At 43.8% G+C, this 21,011-nt stretch overlaps 1 protein-coding gene across 4 annotated transcripts in view; it reads left to right on the top strand.

The window, feature by feature from the left end:
• The window catches only part of LOC311239724 (uncharacterized protein), a 104,195-nt gene extending 92,068 nt beyond the window's left edge, over positions 1 to 12,127 (top strand). For all 4 annotated transcript variants that reach the window (XM_084328141.1, XM_084328140.1, XM_084328139.1 and 1 more), the window contains 3 exons: positions 1,774 to 1,860; positions 9,413 to 9,495; positions 10,379 to 12,127. In XM_084328141.1, coding sequence (XP_084184267.1) covers positions 1,774 to 1,860; positions 9,413 to 9,495; positions 10,379 to 10,450 — 242 coding nt within the window. In that variant the 3' untranslated portion in view covers positions 10,451 to 12,127. The remainder of the gene's footprint in view (positions 1 to 1,773; positions 1,861 to 9,412; positions 9,496 to 10,378) is intronic.
• The last annotated feature ends 8,884 nt before the right edge of the window (positions 12,128 to 21,011 follow it).

The following is a 21,011-nucleotide window of genomic DNA, read 5'->3' as shown; positions in this document are numbered from 1 at the left end:
CTGTCCTGTTCTGCTCTGATCAGTAACCGGGTTGCTGGTACTCTGCGTTGTGATTCAATACCTTAAAGCTCTGGGAATCACTTCTGTTCAAACTGAACAGTGCAGGCAGAAGGAATTAGGAGGAAGGTAGTTTAACAGTTGTTTAATCAAAGTTTAAGAGTGTATACAAATTACAATAAGAAAATGCTATAGTTGTTGATCACAAACACTATGCCGTAAGTGATAACAACCAGACTAATATTACAGTATAAAGAATGATAGTTGATAAGTTGTTGCTGGTCTTTGTTGTCTTGGCTAGTGAACAAAGAGTTGATTTTCCCTCCAAGAAGTTCCTTTGTCCTTCTGCTGCCTGCTGAAGATGGGTGAGATGGTAGGTGAGGTCTTGTCCTTGTGGTGTGGTTGTTTCAGAGTCCTCTCCTCCATCACACACAGATCTTATAGCCAGGCCCAGTGTCTCGGAGTTGATGACATCATCACATTAGTTCCTCCAATCACAAGCCTGCTAAGCTTGTATTTGAAAAATAGGGGTTTGGCTTATAGGCCAAACCCTCTTCACATTTACCCAGAGAATATTTTCCCTATATTTTTTACTTAAACACATTACTTGACTTGTTAATACTTTGATGAACCTCAAGATATATTGATTACCTAAACACAGATATATTTCTTTATCACTAAGTCTGTTGACTTTAGTCATTCTTTTAGAATAGAATATTAATCAATACCATATAGAACAAGCTTAATAGAATACAAATCAATACCATATAGAACAAGCTTAATAGAATACAAATCAATACCATATAGAACAATCAATTAATCATATTGAACCTAAATGAAAACAGAACAGGCACATTAACTAATTGTAGACATTTAAGTATGACCAAACCTAATTATATTGTAACTTACTTCAATGACTTAATTCAAGATTATAAGTACAATATACCAGGAAATAGTTAGCTTGTTTGGATTTCAATAGTGATCTTCTCTGTGTGTGTGTGTGTGTGTATGTGTATTTGAAAATGTGTGTGTGTGAGTGTGTGTGTGTGTGTGTGTGTGTGACTATGTGTGTGTGAGTGTGTGAGTGTGGGTGTGTCTGTGTGTGTGACTATGTGTGTGTGTGTGTGACAGGAAACTCCAGCGAGATAACATGTTTATGTGACCTTTTGGTCTTTGGCAGACCAGTTGGCTCTTTGATGTCTCCTAAAAGGAGACATGTTTCTCTAGAATTGCCTGCCCTTTGTCTTACCCACCCGCTAAAGGGAAGCAAGTATTACCCCAGCTGCCACTATATGCAAATGCCCTCCTGGGGTGACAATGGCAATCAGTCTATGTAAACACACACACAATCTATGAATTATTGTTTTGAGAGCCAAGTATTTCTACACATTAGTTAATCATGAGTCTATGTTTGGGAATTTACCACAGTTGTAACAAGAACGACCCGACAAGGAGTGGAGGGGAGTCTGCAATACTCTCCCGAGCTGATTGCAAACTCCTCTCAGGTGCGTGAAGCAGAAAAACGGCACGCCCCCTCGTTGGGCTGCATGCAGAATTCCTCCAGCCCTCACACCGTGAAGGAAATAATCATGACATCCTCTGCCCAGTGTTTTCTTGCCTTTGGTGTGGTCCACTGGTTATTAAGGGTCTCGCTGTATACACTGTATATAAATTTTTCTCAGAAGCTCAAATGCCATTTTCTGTATGTTTTCAGCTTCTGCTGTGAGTTCCTTATATTTCTTACAAGACATGAATGTAATTTGCTTAATATTTCAGTGTTGGTGACAACAGTTCAGCCAACTACTCCTCCTCCATCTACCCTAGACACCACTCAACCAACCACAAATGGAGAAACGCCTTTAGGTGAGTGTAAACCCATAAATGTATTATTATGTCCACGGCAGGTGAGCCTATCCGAGGATATTATGATTCAGTAGTGTCTGTGTGTCGGTGAATCTGTGTGTGTGTTTGTGTTTGTTTGTGTGTTTTTCTGTTTTTGTGTGTGTGAATCCGCGCAATATCTTGCAAACTATAAAGCCGATCAGCCTGTGCTTTGGCGCAGAAAGTTAAAGAGGCACAAGGATTAGTGTGTTGGAATATGTTTATCAGGCAACGGCAAGTATTTTTGGGGAATTAATTGTCTTTCATGTAGTCCTTTTTGTAGTTGTGGTACACCTTTTTATCACCAGAGGGCAAGTTTTTGTGAAGCGGTACCGGGCCGAGAAGTATTTAACGTCGCACAAATAGATCAATACAGTCCGTATTAACACTTTGAGCGCCACGCCTGGTTTTCCTTTTTACCGGCTGAATGCCACCATCGGCGCCAATGTTAACGTTAATATCGCCTAATCTATGTTTTAAATTATGGCTATGTGTCTAATCTGCCCATCGCATTATCACAGACTATTTTCCAGTCAGTGCTGTCAAGGCAGGTTGTTTTTTTATCGCGTCGTTTCCGTTTTCAGAGCATTATGAAAAGCACCCGTTTTCAGGTAAAAAACAGCTCATTCTGGAGCATTCTATGAAAATCGTCTTTTACTGGAATATTCCACAACGTTGATATTCGTCGGCCTTTTTATGAATCGTTTTCAAATAAACGCTAGATGATCAATATTATACGTGCACGCAAGCACATTACGGCCGCGCACAGATAATCGCTCCGTTGATTTCCTCTCGGACTTTTACAGTGAAACCGAAAGAAGACATTTCACAAAACAGCCTATATCTTCATCAAACTTACTCTGATTATCCTAACACTGATAACATAGTCCTTACCTGACATCAGATGGTATCCAACTGGTATATTCCAATTCCTGATCACCATTCGAAAAAATCGATACGTGTATGGATCCAACGCGATACTGTAGAACTCCATGATCAGCGGGGATCTGAGGTTCCAGAATGAACTGTGGTAACCCTGGCTGGATCAGTGGACTGGAAAATGTGGAGTACCGGATTTTTTTCCCCATTCATTTTCATTGAGTCCATTCCAAAATCACTTATGTCATCTGGGAGACGACAGGGGGCGCTTTTTTCCACAATGATCGCCGGTGCCGCTCGGCTATACTCGGGTAGGCTCGGGTGATGCAATATGATTTCAGATCGCTAAAAAAAAAAAAAAAAAAAAAAGAAAAGAGAAATCTGTGGCAAATAAACCCGAGATATCTCGTGAGTGGCACTCAAAGTGTTAAGTGATGTTGTGTTTCTGTTTCAAATGTAGCCAAGAGTAAAGACTAACCCTATCAAAACAGCAGTCAAAGTGTATATTTTCAGCACTACGTTTGTTTAGCAATGATTTTATGTGCTATTAGTGAAATATGAGCTTATAAAAATATCTGCGCATTGCATTGGAAATCCGATTATTTAGACAGTAGAACATGCAAGCAATCATGAAATCGTTGTAGTCAAGAGAAAGAGGAGACTCAGGGCTTTCGATGGACGTCTAAATTTCATAAAACTACACTACCCAGCTCACACCTGCCGATGACAAAAAAACATTTCTTACAAGCATTGACTGGAATATCCTGTTTATATCACAGGTCGAACAAACCTCAACACTATTGCCATAAAATACAACGTATATTTTTTCTTTACCTTTCTGTAAACGTCTAGGAAAAAAAGGCGTCACAATCCGGTCATCTTTGACGCAGCTATCGCCATTGTTAGGATAAGGATTTCAGCTTCTCCTACGTTGCATTCGGAGGAAAGGAATCGATGAGAGACGATGAACTCTTTAACCTCTTGGCTTGGTTTATTTTCAGTTAGACATAGACACCTGTAGCGTGCTGCGTGCACCTGCTACAAGAGAGGCAGGGAGGGAAGAGAACTGAACAGGTGGACACACCCTTTTTATCAGCTTACTGTGAAGACACAAACGTGCGCCTCTACCTTGCGCTTGAGCGCCCCACAGTGTTACAACAACAGTATTGCACTCTTAATATACATTGAACACAACAGTATATCTTGGCACATTTAGTACAACTGAGGCCACTTGTATACATTTACTCTTAACAGCCATTATACAAAAGTAACTGTACTTTTGTACAGTTTCATTTGCGGTCTTTGCTGCCCTCTATCGGGGTGCCTGGTGGTATTAAATCCAGATTTAACTCTGCCATTGGAAAGAGGAAATCTGTGCCGATCCATAGACATAACACTTGGCCATAATAAGGTAATTCATAGGCCTGATATTCTATATTCTATATTCATATTTCATATTGCATGTGTCCGGATGGCAAAATGCAGTACTGTATCTACAAAAAGTCCTGTAAATTATCTGCCCTTTTTTTATTTGCTTAGCTTTTTAGTACACTTGATCTCAAAAAGGTGCTGAATGAGCTCAGCGGCATCTTTTTGCTTTTGGTCAATGTTAGTACCATGTGACTGGTGTGGTATTTCTTACGATGCATTAGCACACCAATATTTGTCACCAGAAAATGGCATCATGCTTAAATATGAATTAAAATAATATTAGTTCAGGTGTGATTTATTTCTATTAATTAAAAGTTACAAAATGTATTAAGACGATAAGATAAGATGATCCTTTATTCATCCCCTTGGGGATAGTCGGGTGTCAACACAGCCAGGGCCGCCTGGGAGAAATGCGAGGCCCTGTGTGAGATTTAACGCAAGCCCCCCCCCCCCCCCCCCCCCCCCCCCCCAAAAGGTTAAAAAAAAAAATTATATATATATATATATATATATATATATATATTTTTTTTTTCATACAGTCAACATATTCTTAAATAATAGCGCTGCCCGAGGCGGGGCATGATACAGTCAACATATAGCAAAAGAGAGAGCGAGAGAGAGCTCCCGTTCTACAGTCAATATACAGTGTACAGAGAGAGAGAGAGAGAGAGAGAGAGAGAGAGAGACACATTGGAAAGAAATTGAAATGCTATTTGGCCCTAAACAGAGAGTACACAGTGGCAGAATACCTGAGCACTGTGACTGAAGATCCTTGACTATACAGACTCAGCGAGCACAGCCTAGCCATCGAGAAAGGCCGCCATAGGCAGACTGTGTGTGTTAGAAAGAGAGAGAGAGAGAGAGAGCATGTGTGTTAGAGAGAGAGCATGTATGAGAGAGAGAGAGAGAGAGAGAGAGAGAGAGAGCATGTGTGTGTGTGTGTTAGAGAGAGAGCATGTATGAGAGATCCAAAAGGACAAAGATCAACACCTAAATCCAAGAGAGAGAGAGAGAGAGAGAGAGAGCGAGAGAGACACATTGGAAAGAAATTGAAATGCTATTTGGCCCTAAACAGAGAGTACACAGTGGCAGAATACTTGAGCACTGTGACTGAAGATCCTTGACTATACAGACTCAGCGAGCACAGCCTAGCCATCGAGAAAGGCCGCCATAGGCAGACTGTGTGTGTTAGAAAGAGAGAGAGAGAGAGAGAGAGAGAGAGAGAGAGAGAGAGAGAGAGCATGTGTGTTAGAGAGAGAGCATGTATGAGAGAGAGAGATAGAGAGAGAGAGAGAGAGAGAGAGAGAGCATGTGTGTGTGTGTGTTAGAGAGAGAGCATGTATGAGAGATCCAAAAGGACAAAGATCAACACTTAAATCCAAAGAGAAGAGGGTCTATACCAGAGAAACCAAAGCAGCAAAGTGCCAATGGCCGACATCAGCTAAATAGGCTAGCCAGGTACTGTGACACCAGGCCACACACAGCTTTGGCCAACGGCCCAACGCTACCCAAGCTACACAAACGACCAAGACATTCACACACAGCACATGTCATATCTCCAAATGTTGTGAAGTAGCATATGTTTTGCCTGGAAAAAAACATCGTTATTAACAAAACATTCGGGAGGGGAAGGAAGGAAGAGTGGGGTAATGTCATGACATTTTCATTAATCTTACCTGCACCAAGGAACGCAGGGCGAAAGGCCGTAACACAGGTCTCCACGTTGACGAAAGGCCTCTCGCTGTCGGGACAAAAATAAGCTGCTGCCAGAGCCTTGTCATGGTGCAGGCCCGACTACATCTTCTGTCAAAGATGATGTCGTAGTCAGAGTGCCAGAACCCCCTGCTATTCTCACGGCTAATGTCAATGGTCGTAGCACAAGCTAACAGCTAACTCAAGGCTAACTGATAGCATCAAACGAACGTTCCCAGCCGAGCGCAGCCGGCAATTAACGTCGAAGCTAAACAGCTAACTGGCTAACAGTTAGCTCAACCAGGCTATCGCTAACCATTAGCTAACGCAGAAGCAAGCTATGCGGCTACATACAGCCAGGTGCTGACACCAGGCACACACCGTTAGCTACTAGTAGTACTATTAGCTAGTCGGCCAGTTTAGCTCCAGAGAGTGAGAGAGAGAGAGAGAGAGAGCGATGTCCACGGCGGGAATAGAATAGAGTTAATAGAATAGGTTAAAAACTCACCAAACGTCCAAGAGGATGGCGACAACCGCGTGGAGTTGACGAAGTTCATCTGCTAAACGACCATCCTCTTCATCCTTGGCTGCAGGTTAGCTAACGCTAGATAGCCTTTAGCTAAGCTAGCTACTAGCCGACATCATCATGGGCCATGGCTATATCCCGACTGCATCATGACAAGGCTCCGGCCATTTGTCCCGCCTTTCGTCAACGTTCCTTGGTGACTGACCGACTGATAGTGACCGACCTTGGCTGGCATAACTAAGCATAATAGTCAAAAGCTGCACGCGCGAAATATTCAAAAGCAGCTGACTCTTCTTCTTCTTCTTCGTTTAAGTTTCCGGCGGCGTACTATGATGTAAGTAACCACTCCCTTCGTTGAAACCAATAGTATGTCTGCTGCAGAGCACCAGAGCTCCAATAGTGACCCAGGTGCAGACCCAGGAACAGGTCAGACACATTCTACAAACGTGTCTAATGTGAAATATATAAGCATATAAGCAAAACTAGATTTTAGGTATGTGATGAAAAAGGGCCTCGCGGGAAGGGGGGCCTCGCAAAAAAAATAAAAAAATAAAAATAAAAAAAAATAAAAAAAAAATAAATAAAAAATATTTTTTTTTTATTTTTTTTTATTATTTTTTTTGCGAGGACCCCCTTCCCGCGAGGCCCTGTGCGACCGCACTGCTCGCACACCCCCTGAGGCGGCCCTGAACGCAGCATGGGGGGGGGGGGGGGATACAGGGTGGGCGATACATAGCTTCACAGTCCTATACAGTCCAGTATCTATATACACTATAGATACACTTAAAGTATAGATACAAACACAAGATAGTCCAGTGACTAAACCAACATTACTTATTGAATCATAATATTAATCATAGTGTTGTGGACCAATACCTTTTTAGCATTTATGCAGTTTCCACTATGTGTATTACATTTTCTTAAAGGTATCGGAAATGTATGCCTCAATAATAATCTCTTATCAGTGCTGATTTGGAGTGCCAAGTTATGTATCCATGATTTGAGTAAGCAAAGTACAATAATTCTGTTAATAATGTGGATGACTTATTGATTTATTGATGTCAGCAATTAAAACTAAGTTTTATACTAGTGCTGTCAAACGATTAAAATATTTAACTCGATTAATCGCATGATTGTCCATAGTTAACTCGCGATTAATCGCAAATTAATCGCATTTTTATTTTTTGAATTTTTCTTACCTTAAACGGATCTTTTTCAAGTTCCAAGTTTTAATACTCTTATCAACATGCGAGTCAACAAATGCTTGCTTTATGCAGCCATTTAACACAAAAGGATGACCCACATGCATTGCAAATTTGCATCAAATTCAAAACAGAGTGATGCACAAAATAACTTAAAAGAAAATAATAATTTAAAACAATGAATATTGTGCATGAAATAATAGGGGAAAGAAAACGTTAGGAACTTGTTACATTCTGATAACTCACCCCCTGCCCCCCCCCCCCTCTCTCACACACACACACACACACACACACACACACACACACACACACACACACACACACACACACACACACACACACACACACACACACACACACACACACACACACACACACACACACACACACACACACACACACACACACACACACACACTCTCCCAGCTCTCTTTCTCTCTTGCCCCTTCCTCATCTCTCTCACCCCCCTCTCTCTCTATATCTCACACACACACACACACAAACACACACACACACACACACACACACACACACACACACACACACACACACACACACACACACACACACACACACACACACACACACACACACACACACACACACACACACACTTCAGAAACAAACATAGTATCAATGAGAGCATCAATAATACACCTGAGTGAAGTCTAGTAAAAAAAAAAAAAAAAAAAAAAAAAAAAAAAAAATGAATCTTGAGTTAAAAAAATTAGTGGCATTAATAGAATCAGGAGTTAACGCGTTAATATCGCGTTAACTTTGACAGCCTTATTTTATACACAAAGAAAAAGTGGTAATCACATTTGTAAATGTTATGGCTCATTAACACTAGCACAGCCGACAAGGGGTCAAATGACCCCTAGGCATTTTCAATAAATGTATCCTCGTCACTCGGTCGAGCTCCAGCTCTGTCACTCAATGACTTTTCCTAAAAGTACCTGTTTTATCTGGCACGGAAATTTCAAAATGACTTCAGGAAAATGTAATTAGAACGTTATTCCACATATGGGCCGTTGGAACAGACAAAAGTCACAGCACTTTGCGAGCGTCTAGCGCAGGGGTGGCCAGCCCATGGCTCGTGAGCTGCATGTGGCTCTTTGCCTATCAATGTGTGGCTCTTCCATCCCAAAAAAATAAAAAAATTATATTTGACATTTATTTAATTTAAAATGTTAAAAAAAAATTATGTCACTCAAACCTACATTTCATTGTGGTAAACCTCATATTTTTATATTCAGAGGTAATTATATAGTTTACACTGTTTATTTTTCTCATATTTCTCATAATATGCTGTTGGGTCATCTGACCCGTTCCTGGCGGGAATTAGTGGCATTTTCTCCATGGCTGTGCTAGTGTTAAAGTACTGAATTTTGCCATCCGGACACAAGCTATTTGAATTATAATGCAATTTGAATATATAATATAGAAAATCAGGCATATAAATTACCTTATTATGACCAAGTCATACATCTATACAATCTCCTCTTTCCGATGGCAGTGTTAAATCTGGATTTAGTCATTTCCTCGCGTGACTACTCACCTTTTTCCGATGCAATACACAGAGAATTCACATTATTCAGAGAAACTTTTAAATCATTGGTAAACAAACGTAGTACTGAAAATATACACTTTGACTGCTGTTTTGATAGGGTTAGGGTCTTTACTCTTGGCTACATTTGAAAAAGTAACACAACATTAATGAATATGATCTGTATTGATCGATTCATGACGAGGACAGCAGGGTCCACCAATTGGCTTAACAGGTTGTGTCATTGTTTGTCAACAGGGTATGTGCTTGGATTGAGGATGAAACTGAGCTCGCTGACTGAGTTGACAGACTCTTACATAAGCAACGTTGTCTTAGATCAGGTAACATTATTGTTGTTCTACTTAACACCATTCATTGTTATTATTATATTTCTTTCATAGAGGAAGTTGTGACATCACAGCCTGATCTTGCCTAAAATATGTAAATAAAGTGCTAATCAACCACAGAAAAAAAGGTACATATTATATGTTATGTTATAGCCATAAGTAATATATTGACATAATTACGAAAATGTACAATGTGTATTTATTTATTACATATAAGTACATATATAAAATATTCAAAACGTTTGAGCTCACCTGCTGGGGAACAAACCCGGTGTTCAACCAAACGTAAACATAACTTATACAAGACGTAAATATATTACTTATGGTTATAACATAATGTACATTATGTATCTTTTTTCCTGTGGTCTATTAATAATACATATATCATATATATTATATATATGAATACATCCTTCATGAGTTCATATTCATCATTTGGGAGTACTACATGTATCTCAATTACTAGTTTAATTACAATTTGCAGTAGTTGGGTGGTATAGTTTAACTATATTAAAATCTCAGTAACTTTTACAGTAGTTGAGTGCTTGTGTAAAAGTCCCGGCCACTTAGGAGACATATAGAGTGTTTTCATCCTACTGGCACCATTTTTAATGCGTCTATTATTCTATGCGTCTAATAATTATTTTTAGCATCTTTGATAAAGAATAACATTATGTGTGTGTGTGTGTGTGTGTGTGTGTGTGTGTGTGTGTGTGTGTGTGTGTGTGTGTGTGTGTGTGTGTGTGTGTGTGTGTGTGTGTGTGTGTGTGTGTGTGTGTGTGTGTGTGTGTGTGTGTGTGTGTGTGTGTGTGTGTGTGTGTGTGTGTGTGTGTGTGTGTGTGTGTGTGTGTGTGTGTGTGTGTGTGTGTTGATCCAGATACGTACAGAGCTGATAAACCTAGGGCTGCCATCAGATTTCACCCTCCGTCTTCAATTTGTTCAGAGATGACCTTCCTCCCTGGGTGGAGGAAGAAGAGTTGTTTGAGGAGGAGGAGGAGGAGGAGGAGGAGGAGGAGGAGGAGGAGGAAATTAACAAAGATCAAATGGAATCCCTTACAAAAAATATCATGATACTACCAGCTATTAGGGCTGTCACATTATATTCGAATATCGAATTAAATGTCGAATTTACATAAAACACCAGATTCTAACATGAACGGAGAAAAAACTGAGTTTCGCGACATGCAATGTCGGAAAGTGTTGTTGTTGCTGGCAGTTGGCGCGAGTGTTTGAACGTCTTATCTTGTGAAGTTATTATACACAATATTGGCGACGAGGATTATGGATTCTTTACTCTCACATCTCTCTCCTGGCGAGTCACCAATTCTGTGCATTCACTGGCTGGAATCTTTAGACACATTCATAATAGCCGCCGGGCTAGCCGATGCCAAAGACGTGAGGAAGAGAGCCCTGCTAATATGAGGGACAACGGATTTTTCGGACTCTCGGAAATGCACATAATTATGGGGATTGTATCACGCTGCTGTCTGGAGTCTGGACATTTCTCTGCTCGACAGAACGTGATGCTCCGGCGGATTGTTTTTCGTCAACGACGACAGTAGGCGGGTGAGTCGGTCCAAATAATTACTGGTCATGGTTATTTTTAGTCTTGCAATTTTAAAGACCTTTTTTGACACTGAAATTCGAATTCGAACTCATCTACAATTCTGCAACGAATATCGAATTTGATTTTTTTTTAAGTGACAGCCCTACCAGCTATACAAGGCAATATACTACTAACCATACAAGGCAATACTACTAACTATACTAGGCCATACTACTAACTATACTAGGCAATACTACTAACTATACTAGCAAATACTACTTAGTGCAGCATGTACACTATCAAAATAAAATTGTTCTGAAACCTCAGAGGTGATGTAAACTACTGTATGCTGCCACCAGCTAGGGCTTGATTGTTGCTATGGATTCGTTCTTACTGCGGTGAAAAAGCAATGTATCCCCACGGTTCGCCGGTTCACCGCCAAGGCCAACGGCAAGTTTTTCAGTGAAAATGATTGAATGAAAACGTAATGATGGTAACTAATCGATAATTATTGTGTTTATATGATAAGCTTACATCACACACCATATGCACTCCTGTAACTTTCACTAGCAAAATGATGGTAATGAGCTCAACCCTAGTAGGTAGGGATGACCGTGGTGTTGTGGTTATCGTCACAGCTCTACTACCGACCAGAGGAAATCTAATCATTAGACAGCTGCCATTTATAGACTTCCAACTTATGCAATCCTCTCACAAACACCAGTTCTCATTTCCTGGTTTCAAAACATGATTAAGTTGTTTCAAACCACTCTCCTCAAAATACAATATATAGGCAAGCACACAGGCTGCATTCACCGCATGAAAGCCAATCATGACCTCCCAATCCAATGACATCACTTCCCCTTTGTGGGACCCAATTTCAATGTTTACTAAAAGTTAAATGATACAATGACTCATTGGCCTTGGCCAAAAAAAAAAAAAAAAAAAACATTTATATTACATGCATGGTGTTCGGGTCCTGTATGTAAGAAAAGTGTGAAAACAAAAGTGTGTAAATTGTAAGTGAAAACAAGTAAACATGGTAAAAAGGTTAATAAAAAGGTTCACTGTGTACCTTCACTGTCTGCGTACATCTTGTTTCATTCATATTTTTCAAGATAAATGTGATTTATTCCATTCATGTCTTGATTATAACAGATTATTTTATTTTACAGGAATCACATTTTATCCCAAAAAAAGAATAGCCTATCAATCGATTTAATTATTGAATCACATTTGTTTTTATGTATACATTTCACATTTTATGTACCTAATCTTTGACATGTTTAATACTCTTATCAACATGGAAGCGAACAGATATAATTGCTTTATGCAAATGTATGTTTATTAGATAAAGTAAATCATTAAAATGGTAAATGGACTGCATTTATATAATGCTTTTATCCAACTTATGCCTCACCCATTAACTCACACATTCACTGACGGCGGATACAACCATGCAAGGTGCTGCCAACCTGCTCAGGGGTTCTGTTTCATTAGGGGCTCTGCTTGGCATCACTACTGCACTATCTCGCGTACGTGCACGCGTACTGAATAAACCACAAATGTACCTCTAATACCAGTATTAGTCTGACCACACCCCTCATCAGCTTACCTTCATAAGCAGGTGTGTGGTCACCTGCTCTCCTCCTTCTCGCTTTCACCACAAGGAAGAAGTGCCTCGGTAGATCCCCACACTTGACACCATGATGGAAGAAAGGTTTAGGAGCAGCTTTGGGAAACAAGGATACGTTGACATCATATCTTTATTTTCTCTCTCACTATTTTCGAGAAAATACGGCGATATTGTCTTCGTACTGGAGTGTCTGGAAGATGATGATCATTCTAAAAACCCTCCACCGGTTTTCGTATTGGGAGCACGCCGCTGCATGCTTCTCAACTGCAGTTCCTTGCTGTGTTTGTTGGGGTGAAACCTGTCAGGCCACAGCTGAACTGTCGGACATGCCGCTGTTGTGAGAAGCGGTGCGTTCCAGGTTGGGTGAGTAGTGTTTGCTGGCGGGCTCCACTTGTCTGTTAGTGCTATGGGGGCTACTTGACAAAGTTTATGGAAACCGGCCCCAGACTAGGGTCCTTTGTTCAGCCACCTAGGCGACAGAAGGCCTTGGTCTGGAGACCATTATAGTTTTAACTAGTGGGCCGCGACCATTGACACTGGTGATCCCTGTGTGTTCTGGACGAGTGGATTCTCTCTGTCACCGTGTTAAGGCCCCATCTTTCATATCCAAATGAGAGTATTCCTTCACGAGGGGATATGTGCATGTAATGTGCGATAGCGGCAGATTCATGTTCAAAGTCAGCTACACAGGCCAGTTGGTACTGTGCTGATCCGTCGGATGTGGTAATGTCACCGTTGTGAAGCGGTGTTGACATCTTGTTTTCTCTTTTCTCTTAAAAAGTGAGGAGAGGTTCAGAACGGCGGCCTGTCTGGGTGAGTGTTATGTCATTGTTTACATGTTCATAGCTTACGGTTAGCCGGTCAGCTGTTAACTGCTGCGTTAGCCTGCTGGATCGCTGCATGGCCTGCTTAAGGCCTACTATTAGCCAGTCAGCTGTTAGCTGCGGGGCTAGCATGTCGTGGTCGCTAGGTGACGTTAGCTTGCTGCTATGGCCATGGCCTGGTGCGGGGTAGCTTAGCTTCTCGCGCGCCGCCGGGAGCTCGCTTCTGATCGCGTGCGTCGTTAGATCGGCGTCTCGCGAGCAGAAGCAATAGCACCCGAACGGTTGGAGCAGCCGTTAGCTTGATGCTATTCTGTTGAACGTGCTTTGATTTTAACATGTTTTACACTCTTGACCACGACGTCATCCTTGACAGGGGATGTTCGTCGACCCTGCCCTGAGCCTGGACGGGGATTGCGTCAACAAAGAGGACTGTAGCGACTGGTTGGAGCGGCGACACTGCCCGGATCGAACAACACAGGACGGCTGTGTTCTACGGTGTCTTGTGACTGCACTTCGCTGATCTGCGTTCCGGGTAGGAACGGGGTTGGCCAGACCTCATAACACGTCTTCTGGTTTTACTTTGCTAAATGTATTGTGAATAACGGTGTTTTTCCCAAAACGTGTGTTGCTACAATGCATTTAGGATACGTTGCCGGTTATGTGTGAGCTGTTTTTGTCACTGGCAGTTAGCTTCTCCGTGCAAACGGGATGTAATGATCTGGTTGTTGTGTGAGTAACACGGCCGTGTACTCACAACTAAGGTAACTAACCTATGAAGCTATGCTTGGTGACAAGTGAGTAAAAGAATGTTCTTTCTCAGACTGTAATGACAATGAACAGTGTGTTCACACATTAACAGGTTTTCCTGTTTTAACTGGCCGTATTGAGGGTAAAATAGGAGGATTGTGTTTTCCCCCCCGGTTCCCTGGGGACTTTATCACCTCCTATCAGACATGTTGTGCATTAATTGTGTCTTTTGTGTGGTAGGGATACGATGTAACTCTTAGCTTGATTGCTGAGGTTGTGCTAAATCAGCTGGAGAAACTTATTTCCTAAAGGGAAATTGGTTTGGTTGCTGTCATGTGTGCTTAGCAAGGCCTGTGGTCGATACTAATCAAGAATGATGTATTCTCTCATTGTGAAAAAAACGGCGTTCCTCTGTTGAGTGTTTTTGCCATTTTTTGTAGGTGATGATGGGTTGTGTGTGTCATGTGACCTACAACTGGGTTGTACTGGCCACAGAAGCACATGTGTATGTTGGACCGGGGTTCTTAGAGCCCTCTCTATTCTGTGTTTTTCCTTAGTAAAAATCAGATAGCAGGTTAGCTCATGCGCTGTGTGGAGCTGTGAAACGCTTCATAGAGCTGACTATGACTGTGTCATATTCTCTTTTTGTCGTTACGTCGTATCATGGGTGTGGGGTCGTAAAGGGGTGAACTGGTAACCTTTCCTCTCCCCATTGTTCTGTCGGTCAGGGGTACACCCCCTGTCCTTCAAGGTTCCCGTCACGTGGCGGTTCGGCACGTTACGGGGGGGGGGGGGGGGGGGGGGGAGGGAGTTCCTGGTCCCACGGCCTGGTATATTGGGCGTGTGCACCGCAGGAATTCCCCCGCCATAGAGTACGTCACCGTGCGCGTCTCTGTTGGTAGGACTTCCGTGTGCTGTTCAGGTCCATGTGATGGATCTGTTTTCAGGGGGGGTGGTCAGGGCTCCTCCTCACCAAGCGCCTATTCAGGCCTTCTGTGAGTTCGGACTCCTTCTTCCATGTGAGGAAGCCTCCATCAGAGTACAGAGCCTTCCTCCTCAGATTGTCAAAGTGAGTGGACCCTCTAGAAGGGTCCTTTTCTATTGTATGTATATTCGATTCAATTCGTTTATTGAGTGTGTATGGGTTCAGTGCCTCTTCCCCGGAGGCCCTAAAACCAGTTTTTTACATGGCTCAAGGTGCAATATATTCTTTTCAATCTGTACAGCTCGCGTGGGAAGTCTCTCTGGGGATCCCCGTCTCTTTCCTATGGGAGGGTGGTGGGATGTAAAAATGTGAAAAATTTTTACCCCGGCTGTGTAGACTGGGATACATACTGTTGATGCTTCCTTCTTTCTATTCCAGAAGTGTTGGAGTTAGGGAGTGTCACACCCCTCTTGTCGTTCCCCTGGGCGCGTTGGGGATTCAATGACAGGTCTAAATAGCCTGTTCATTGATGGGGGTGTGTCCCGACGCACGTATAGTGCTAGCTCGCTGTAAACAGGCGATTGACTGGCACGCCTTGGTTGCTTGTGGTTGAAACAGCGTTTTTATAAAGCAACTGAGATGGGGGTTTTTCCTCTTCCGGCGACCACATCCCATGACCTGGGTGGGTTGTCGACGGATTCTCGTTCATGTCTGGGGGATGATGACGGGATGGATCTGAACATATGTAGTGGGGTCTCACGCCCTTGGGGTGGGCCACCAGGCGCGGTTCGTCCGAACGTCTGGGTGGCGCCTTCTTTTCATGTTAAGATCAACACGCATATCTGCCCTTCTCCTGGAGTAGGCATGTCGGCGTGGTTAGGGCACGGGACTGGTTCTGGTCACGCTGGTCCAGATCAGTTGAACCCGTTGTCCGCCGGGGATGCAGATCTGCTGTTCTGGTACCCTGAGGGACTTGGGCTTTTTTCAGGGGGAAAAATGCCAGGTCGGTCTGGGTGTCACAGGGTTAAGCGCTATGGAGACCCTGGTTGGGTATGTTTTTACTCAGCACTGTCGTCATGGCTTACAGCCATGCCATTCTGTACGCGCTCGATCTCGTCGGATCTCGGCCGCTACACAGGTTGGTCCTGGTTAGTACTTGGTTGGGAGACCGCCGGGGAATACCAGGTACGGTGTGCTTAGGGGCTGGTTCTCCATTATTTTTCGCTCCTCTCTCACGCATGGCGAAGAGGGGCCTGTGGGGGTGGTTTTTTGACCTCCTCTGGTGACCCTGTGCTTCCCGTACCGCCAGGCCCGGTCCGAAGTGATGTTTGCGACCCGTAGGCCTGGGTTAACCCTTTTTGGAAACTGAAACACTTGTACTGCGGTATAGCCGGTGTATACCCGCAGGTGTGTTTTGGAGTTTTTTCTTGAGGGGTTATAGGAACAACCACCGCATTGGGTAACACCGAGGTGGTTGATTCCCTGGTGTGTTGGAGCAGTGTCAACTCCCGGGTTCACCGTTTGAGGGTGCCCCTGCACGTTCATGACGTCTGCCAATCGTGTCAGCCTTCTCTGCCTCGACCCCTCTGGGTGGGGGTTTTTAAATGGAGGCTTGGTCATGCAACACCGCCAGCTTACGCTCCTTCCGCCGGGGCGGCTGTGTTCAGCTGTCCCCTCTGGCGCCTGTCTCGTCCGCAGTCTCCAGGCTAGGGTTAACAGCCTGTTGCCTGGTTTTTCCCCGGTGCGCTGCCTGCTTCCGTTGGTTAACCTTTTTTGTGTGCTTACGGCCATGCTGACTGTCTGTTCTGCAGGGTTAGTGTGCCAGGCGGTGTACTGTTGGGGGGACGGGGCCCGCTCGGTTTACGGCCATACCGACCTGAACACGCCCGATCTCGTCCGATCTCGGAAGCTAAGCAGGTTCTGGCCTGGTTAGTACTTGGGATACCGCCTGGGATTACCAGGTGCAGTAACTGGGGGGCCTTTGTCCGAATACGCTGGCGATGTGGGGGGCGGGGCACTACGTGCCCACCTGGTGGGGTCTTGATGCTGGCATCATGGACTTCTCCGGGCCCCCATTCCAGGGAGTCCAGTCCTTTTGGTGGGTCTGGGTCTTCCTTCGCGCTCCGCTGCTACGGCCTTGCCACAGGGTTGGGTTTGCCCTTGACCCCGTGATTCTGGGGGCAGTAACGAGGTTGTTCCTCCGTTCGTTCCCGGGTGGCATGCGGGTTGTGCGTGTGTGTAGTCGTGGGGTCAAGCCACGGTCTGCTCACCCTGTGCGTTAAGTTGCTTGAGTGCCTCTTCGCACGGTCGGGTCCGTCGCCTTCCCGTGAAGCCTCTAATAGGGGGGATACCCTCCATTAGGGGGGGTCGGGGGGGCTCGGCCCTCCCTGTTCTGATGGTTTTGGGGGGCTGTCAGCGGGGTGTATTTGTCAGCCAGCGGCTCCGCTTGGCCTCCCTTTGTGCAGTAGTGATGCCAAGCAGAGCCCCTAATGAAACAGAACGTTAGGTTATGACTATAACCAAGTTCTGTTAATTAGGGGTGACGCTTGGCATCAGACGGCCGCTGCAGCCCTTGACCTCACCTTGTGGTGAAAGCTTGGGAAGGAGGAGAGCAGGTGACCACACACCTGCTTATGAAGGTAAGCTGATGAGGGGTGTGGTCAGACTAATACTGGTATTAGAGGTACATTTGTGGTTTATTCAGTACGCGTGCACGTACGCGAGATAGTGCAGTAGTGATGCCAAGCGTCACCCCTAATTAACAGAACTTGGTTATAGTCATAACCTAACGTTAAGTGTCTTGCTCAAGGACACTTCGACATGCTGTCGGGAGAAGCTGGAATTGAACCAGGAACCTTTCGATTACCAGACGACTGCTCTACCTCCTGAGCCACTGTCATCCCCTAAAATGACAAATATTGTCAGGAAAAACAAAGGTACTGTATTTAGCATAGAATAAATGTTGCAAATAATAACATGGCAAAGCCCAATAGGCAAAAACAGCTGGCCATAATGACCTGCTAAATGTAACATACCATTACTGGTTTTTTTAACATTCAAACCAAACGATGGACCTTAGTGCATTGCAACAACAGACACATTGTACAACAGTTACACTGGTCAACTTAATGTTTCATTACGCAAAGATCATTCCCTGGATTCCTTGCACTTCTAAAGCAAATCACAATGTAATTGTGTCCAACCTCACACAGGGAAGAAATATTTCGAAGTTATCTCTCTACCATTATTTTCATTGTCTGGGCATATTAATAATTAAAATGTACTCTGAAATGATTGTCTGAAGAAATCGGTCACCAAAATTAAATGTTTTTTTCTTGATATATATGAACTGGTATGACTGAGTGTAAATGTTTACGTAAATAAAATAAAATATATATATTTATTTATTTCTTTTGTATGTGCGCTATGCGTCACAGAGATGAGTGGCACTAATTAAAGCATTACATCACGCGCAGGAGTGGTACTTTCTATAGAAGCAGCTGGGAGGTGCGCTGTTTTAAGTGAGCGTGGATTATTGAATTGATTGATTGATTGATTGATTGCTAATTTTATTACTGTCCACCTTGTTTCCAACTGGTTAAGTTTAGGCACTCTTTCGAAGTTGGTTAAGGTTAGAGTTTGGAATCAGGGCTGGTGGTCTATCGCCCTGCTCTAAAGACAAACTCTAACCTTAACCAACTTCGAAAGAGAGCGACTTCGAAAGAGTGCCTAAACTTAACCAGTTGGAAACAAGGCGGACAGTAATAAAATTAGCGATTGATTGATTGATTGCTAATTTTATTACTGTCCACCTTGTTTCCAACTAGTTAAGTTTAGGCACTCTTTCGAAGTTGGTTAAGGTTAGAGTTTGGAATCAGGGCTGGTGGTATATTGCCCTGCTCTAAAGACAAACTCTAACCTTATCCATTTTTGACCAGTGTGTTGACACTGTTATTGTTTGTCTTTTAAATGTTTGTCCTACGATTGTGTCAAAATAAAGTATTCAATCAATCAATCAATCAAAAACCTTAACCAACTTCGAAAGAGAGCGACTTCGAAAGAGTGCCTAAACTTAACCAGTTGGAAACAAGACGGACAGTAATAAAATTAGCAATCAATCAATCAATCAATTCAATAATCCACGCTCACTTAAAACAGTGCACCTCCAAGCTGCTTCTATAGAAAGTAGGTAAAAATATTAATTAAAAAAATTTGCAATCAATCAATCAATTTGCGCGATTTTTATTTTGTTCCACAATGACTCATGACCCATCAATTACATCATCCAACATTGTTTAAGAAACTAACACATTCGCCGTGACATAATCGTTTTTCATTTAGTCTTTATGACCCTATCACCATATCCTTTCGTAATGTTTACTGTACGCCATCTTGCTTTCACTTCTAAAAATGTGCATGCCGTTGTATAAATGTATTTATATTAACTGTTATGACTGCCGTGTTTCGATAGCATGGTGGAGTGTGGAACCCAGTTGCAGCAGATAACGGAGAGATGCTAAACAGGAAGCAGGAGACGGCATTGTGACGATAACAAGGTTTACTCAAACAGAAAACAAGGAAACTCGACTGACACACAGGTAACATTAAATAATGAACCAGCAAGTGTATGCTGGCCCAGAACACTTAAATACAAACACTAATTAGAGACAGAGGGTAATTAATAACAGGACACAGGTGTGGTAGACAGGACTAACAGAATACAGAGCACACAGGGGAAAACAATAACAATAGTACAAACTGAGACATACAAGACTAAAACACATTTACAAAACACAGACAGTAGGGACACAAGACCAACACAGTGGAACTAATAAAGACAACATAGACAACGAATAAATCAAACATAAATGACAGCAAATAATGTTAATCAGGTGAGTGAGCTGATGCCAGATCTGCCACATCTGGATCAGCCCACCGGTTGGCAATGTTGAAGTGTAAAGTGGTGTATGGAAGGGGAGTTGACAAGGTCCGAAACCTGGACCAGCCGAACCGGGAGGAGGGTTGCCGCCTGGTCCCTCAGGACCGGAGGAAGCGTTACAATTAACATGTTATTAACATTTTTATCCCAATAATGCTGTGAGTCCACCAGCTCCACAATGGTTAACCACACAGGAAACTGCCGGGTCCCTCACAAGGTCAGACAGAAGCATTTGTGCTGATGACCCACATCTGGCCATGCACCACAGCTTTGTCCACATAGCTTTCGGTGTCTATTTGTCTGTTTGTGGTGGTCAAGAGGGTGTTGTTCACACAAACACAGTTCACCTCTCCTCGCTCCCTCTGTCTGTCTGTCCCTCGCTCCCTCTGTCTGTCCCTCGCTCCCTCTGTCTGTCCATCCCTACCTCTGTCTGTCTGTCCCTCCCTCTGCCTGTCTGTCCCTCCCTCTGCCTGTCTGTCCCTCCCTCTGCCCCTCCCTCGCTCCCTCTGTCCCTCCCTCCCTCTGTCTGTCCCTCCCTCCCTCCCTCTGTCTGTCCTTCCCTCCCTCCCTCCCTCCCTCCCTCCCTCCCTCCCTCCCTCCCTCCCCTCCCTCCCTCCCTCCCTCCCTCCCTCTGTTCTGTCTGTCCCTCCCTCTGCCCCTCCCTCGCTCCCTCTGTCCCTCCCTCCCTCCGCCCTCCCTCCCTCCCTCCCTCCCTCCCTCCCTCCCTCCCTCCCTCCCTCCCTCCCTCCCTCCCTCCCTCCCTCCCTCCCTCCCTCCCTCCCTCCCTCCCTCCCTCCCTCCCTCTGTTCTGTCTGTCTGTCCCTCCCTCTGCCCCTCCCTCTGTCCCTCCCTCCCTCCCTCCCTCCCTCCCTCTGTCTGTCCCTCCCTCCCTC

This window comes from Notolepis coatsorum (assembly GCF_963971535.1).
Source record: "Notolepis coatsorum genome assembly, chromosome: 13".
Taxonomy (NCBI): domain Eukaryota; kingdom Metazoa; phylum Chordata; class Actinopteri; order Aulopiformes; family Paralepididae; genus Notolepis; species Notolepis coatsorum.
Note: the sequence above shows the minus strand (reverse complement) of the source record. Positions and strands in the feature narration are given on the sequence as shown.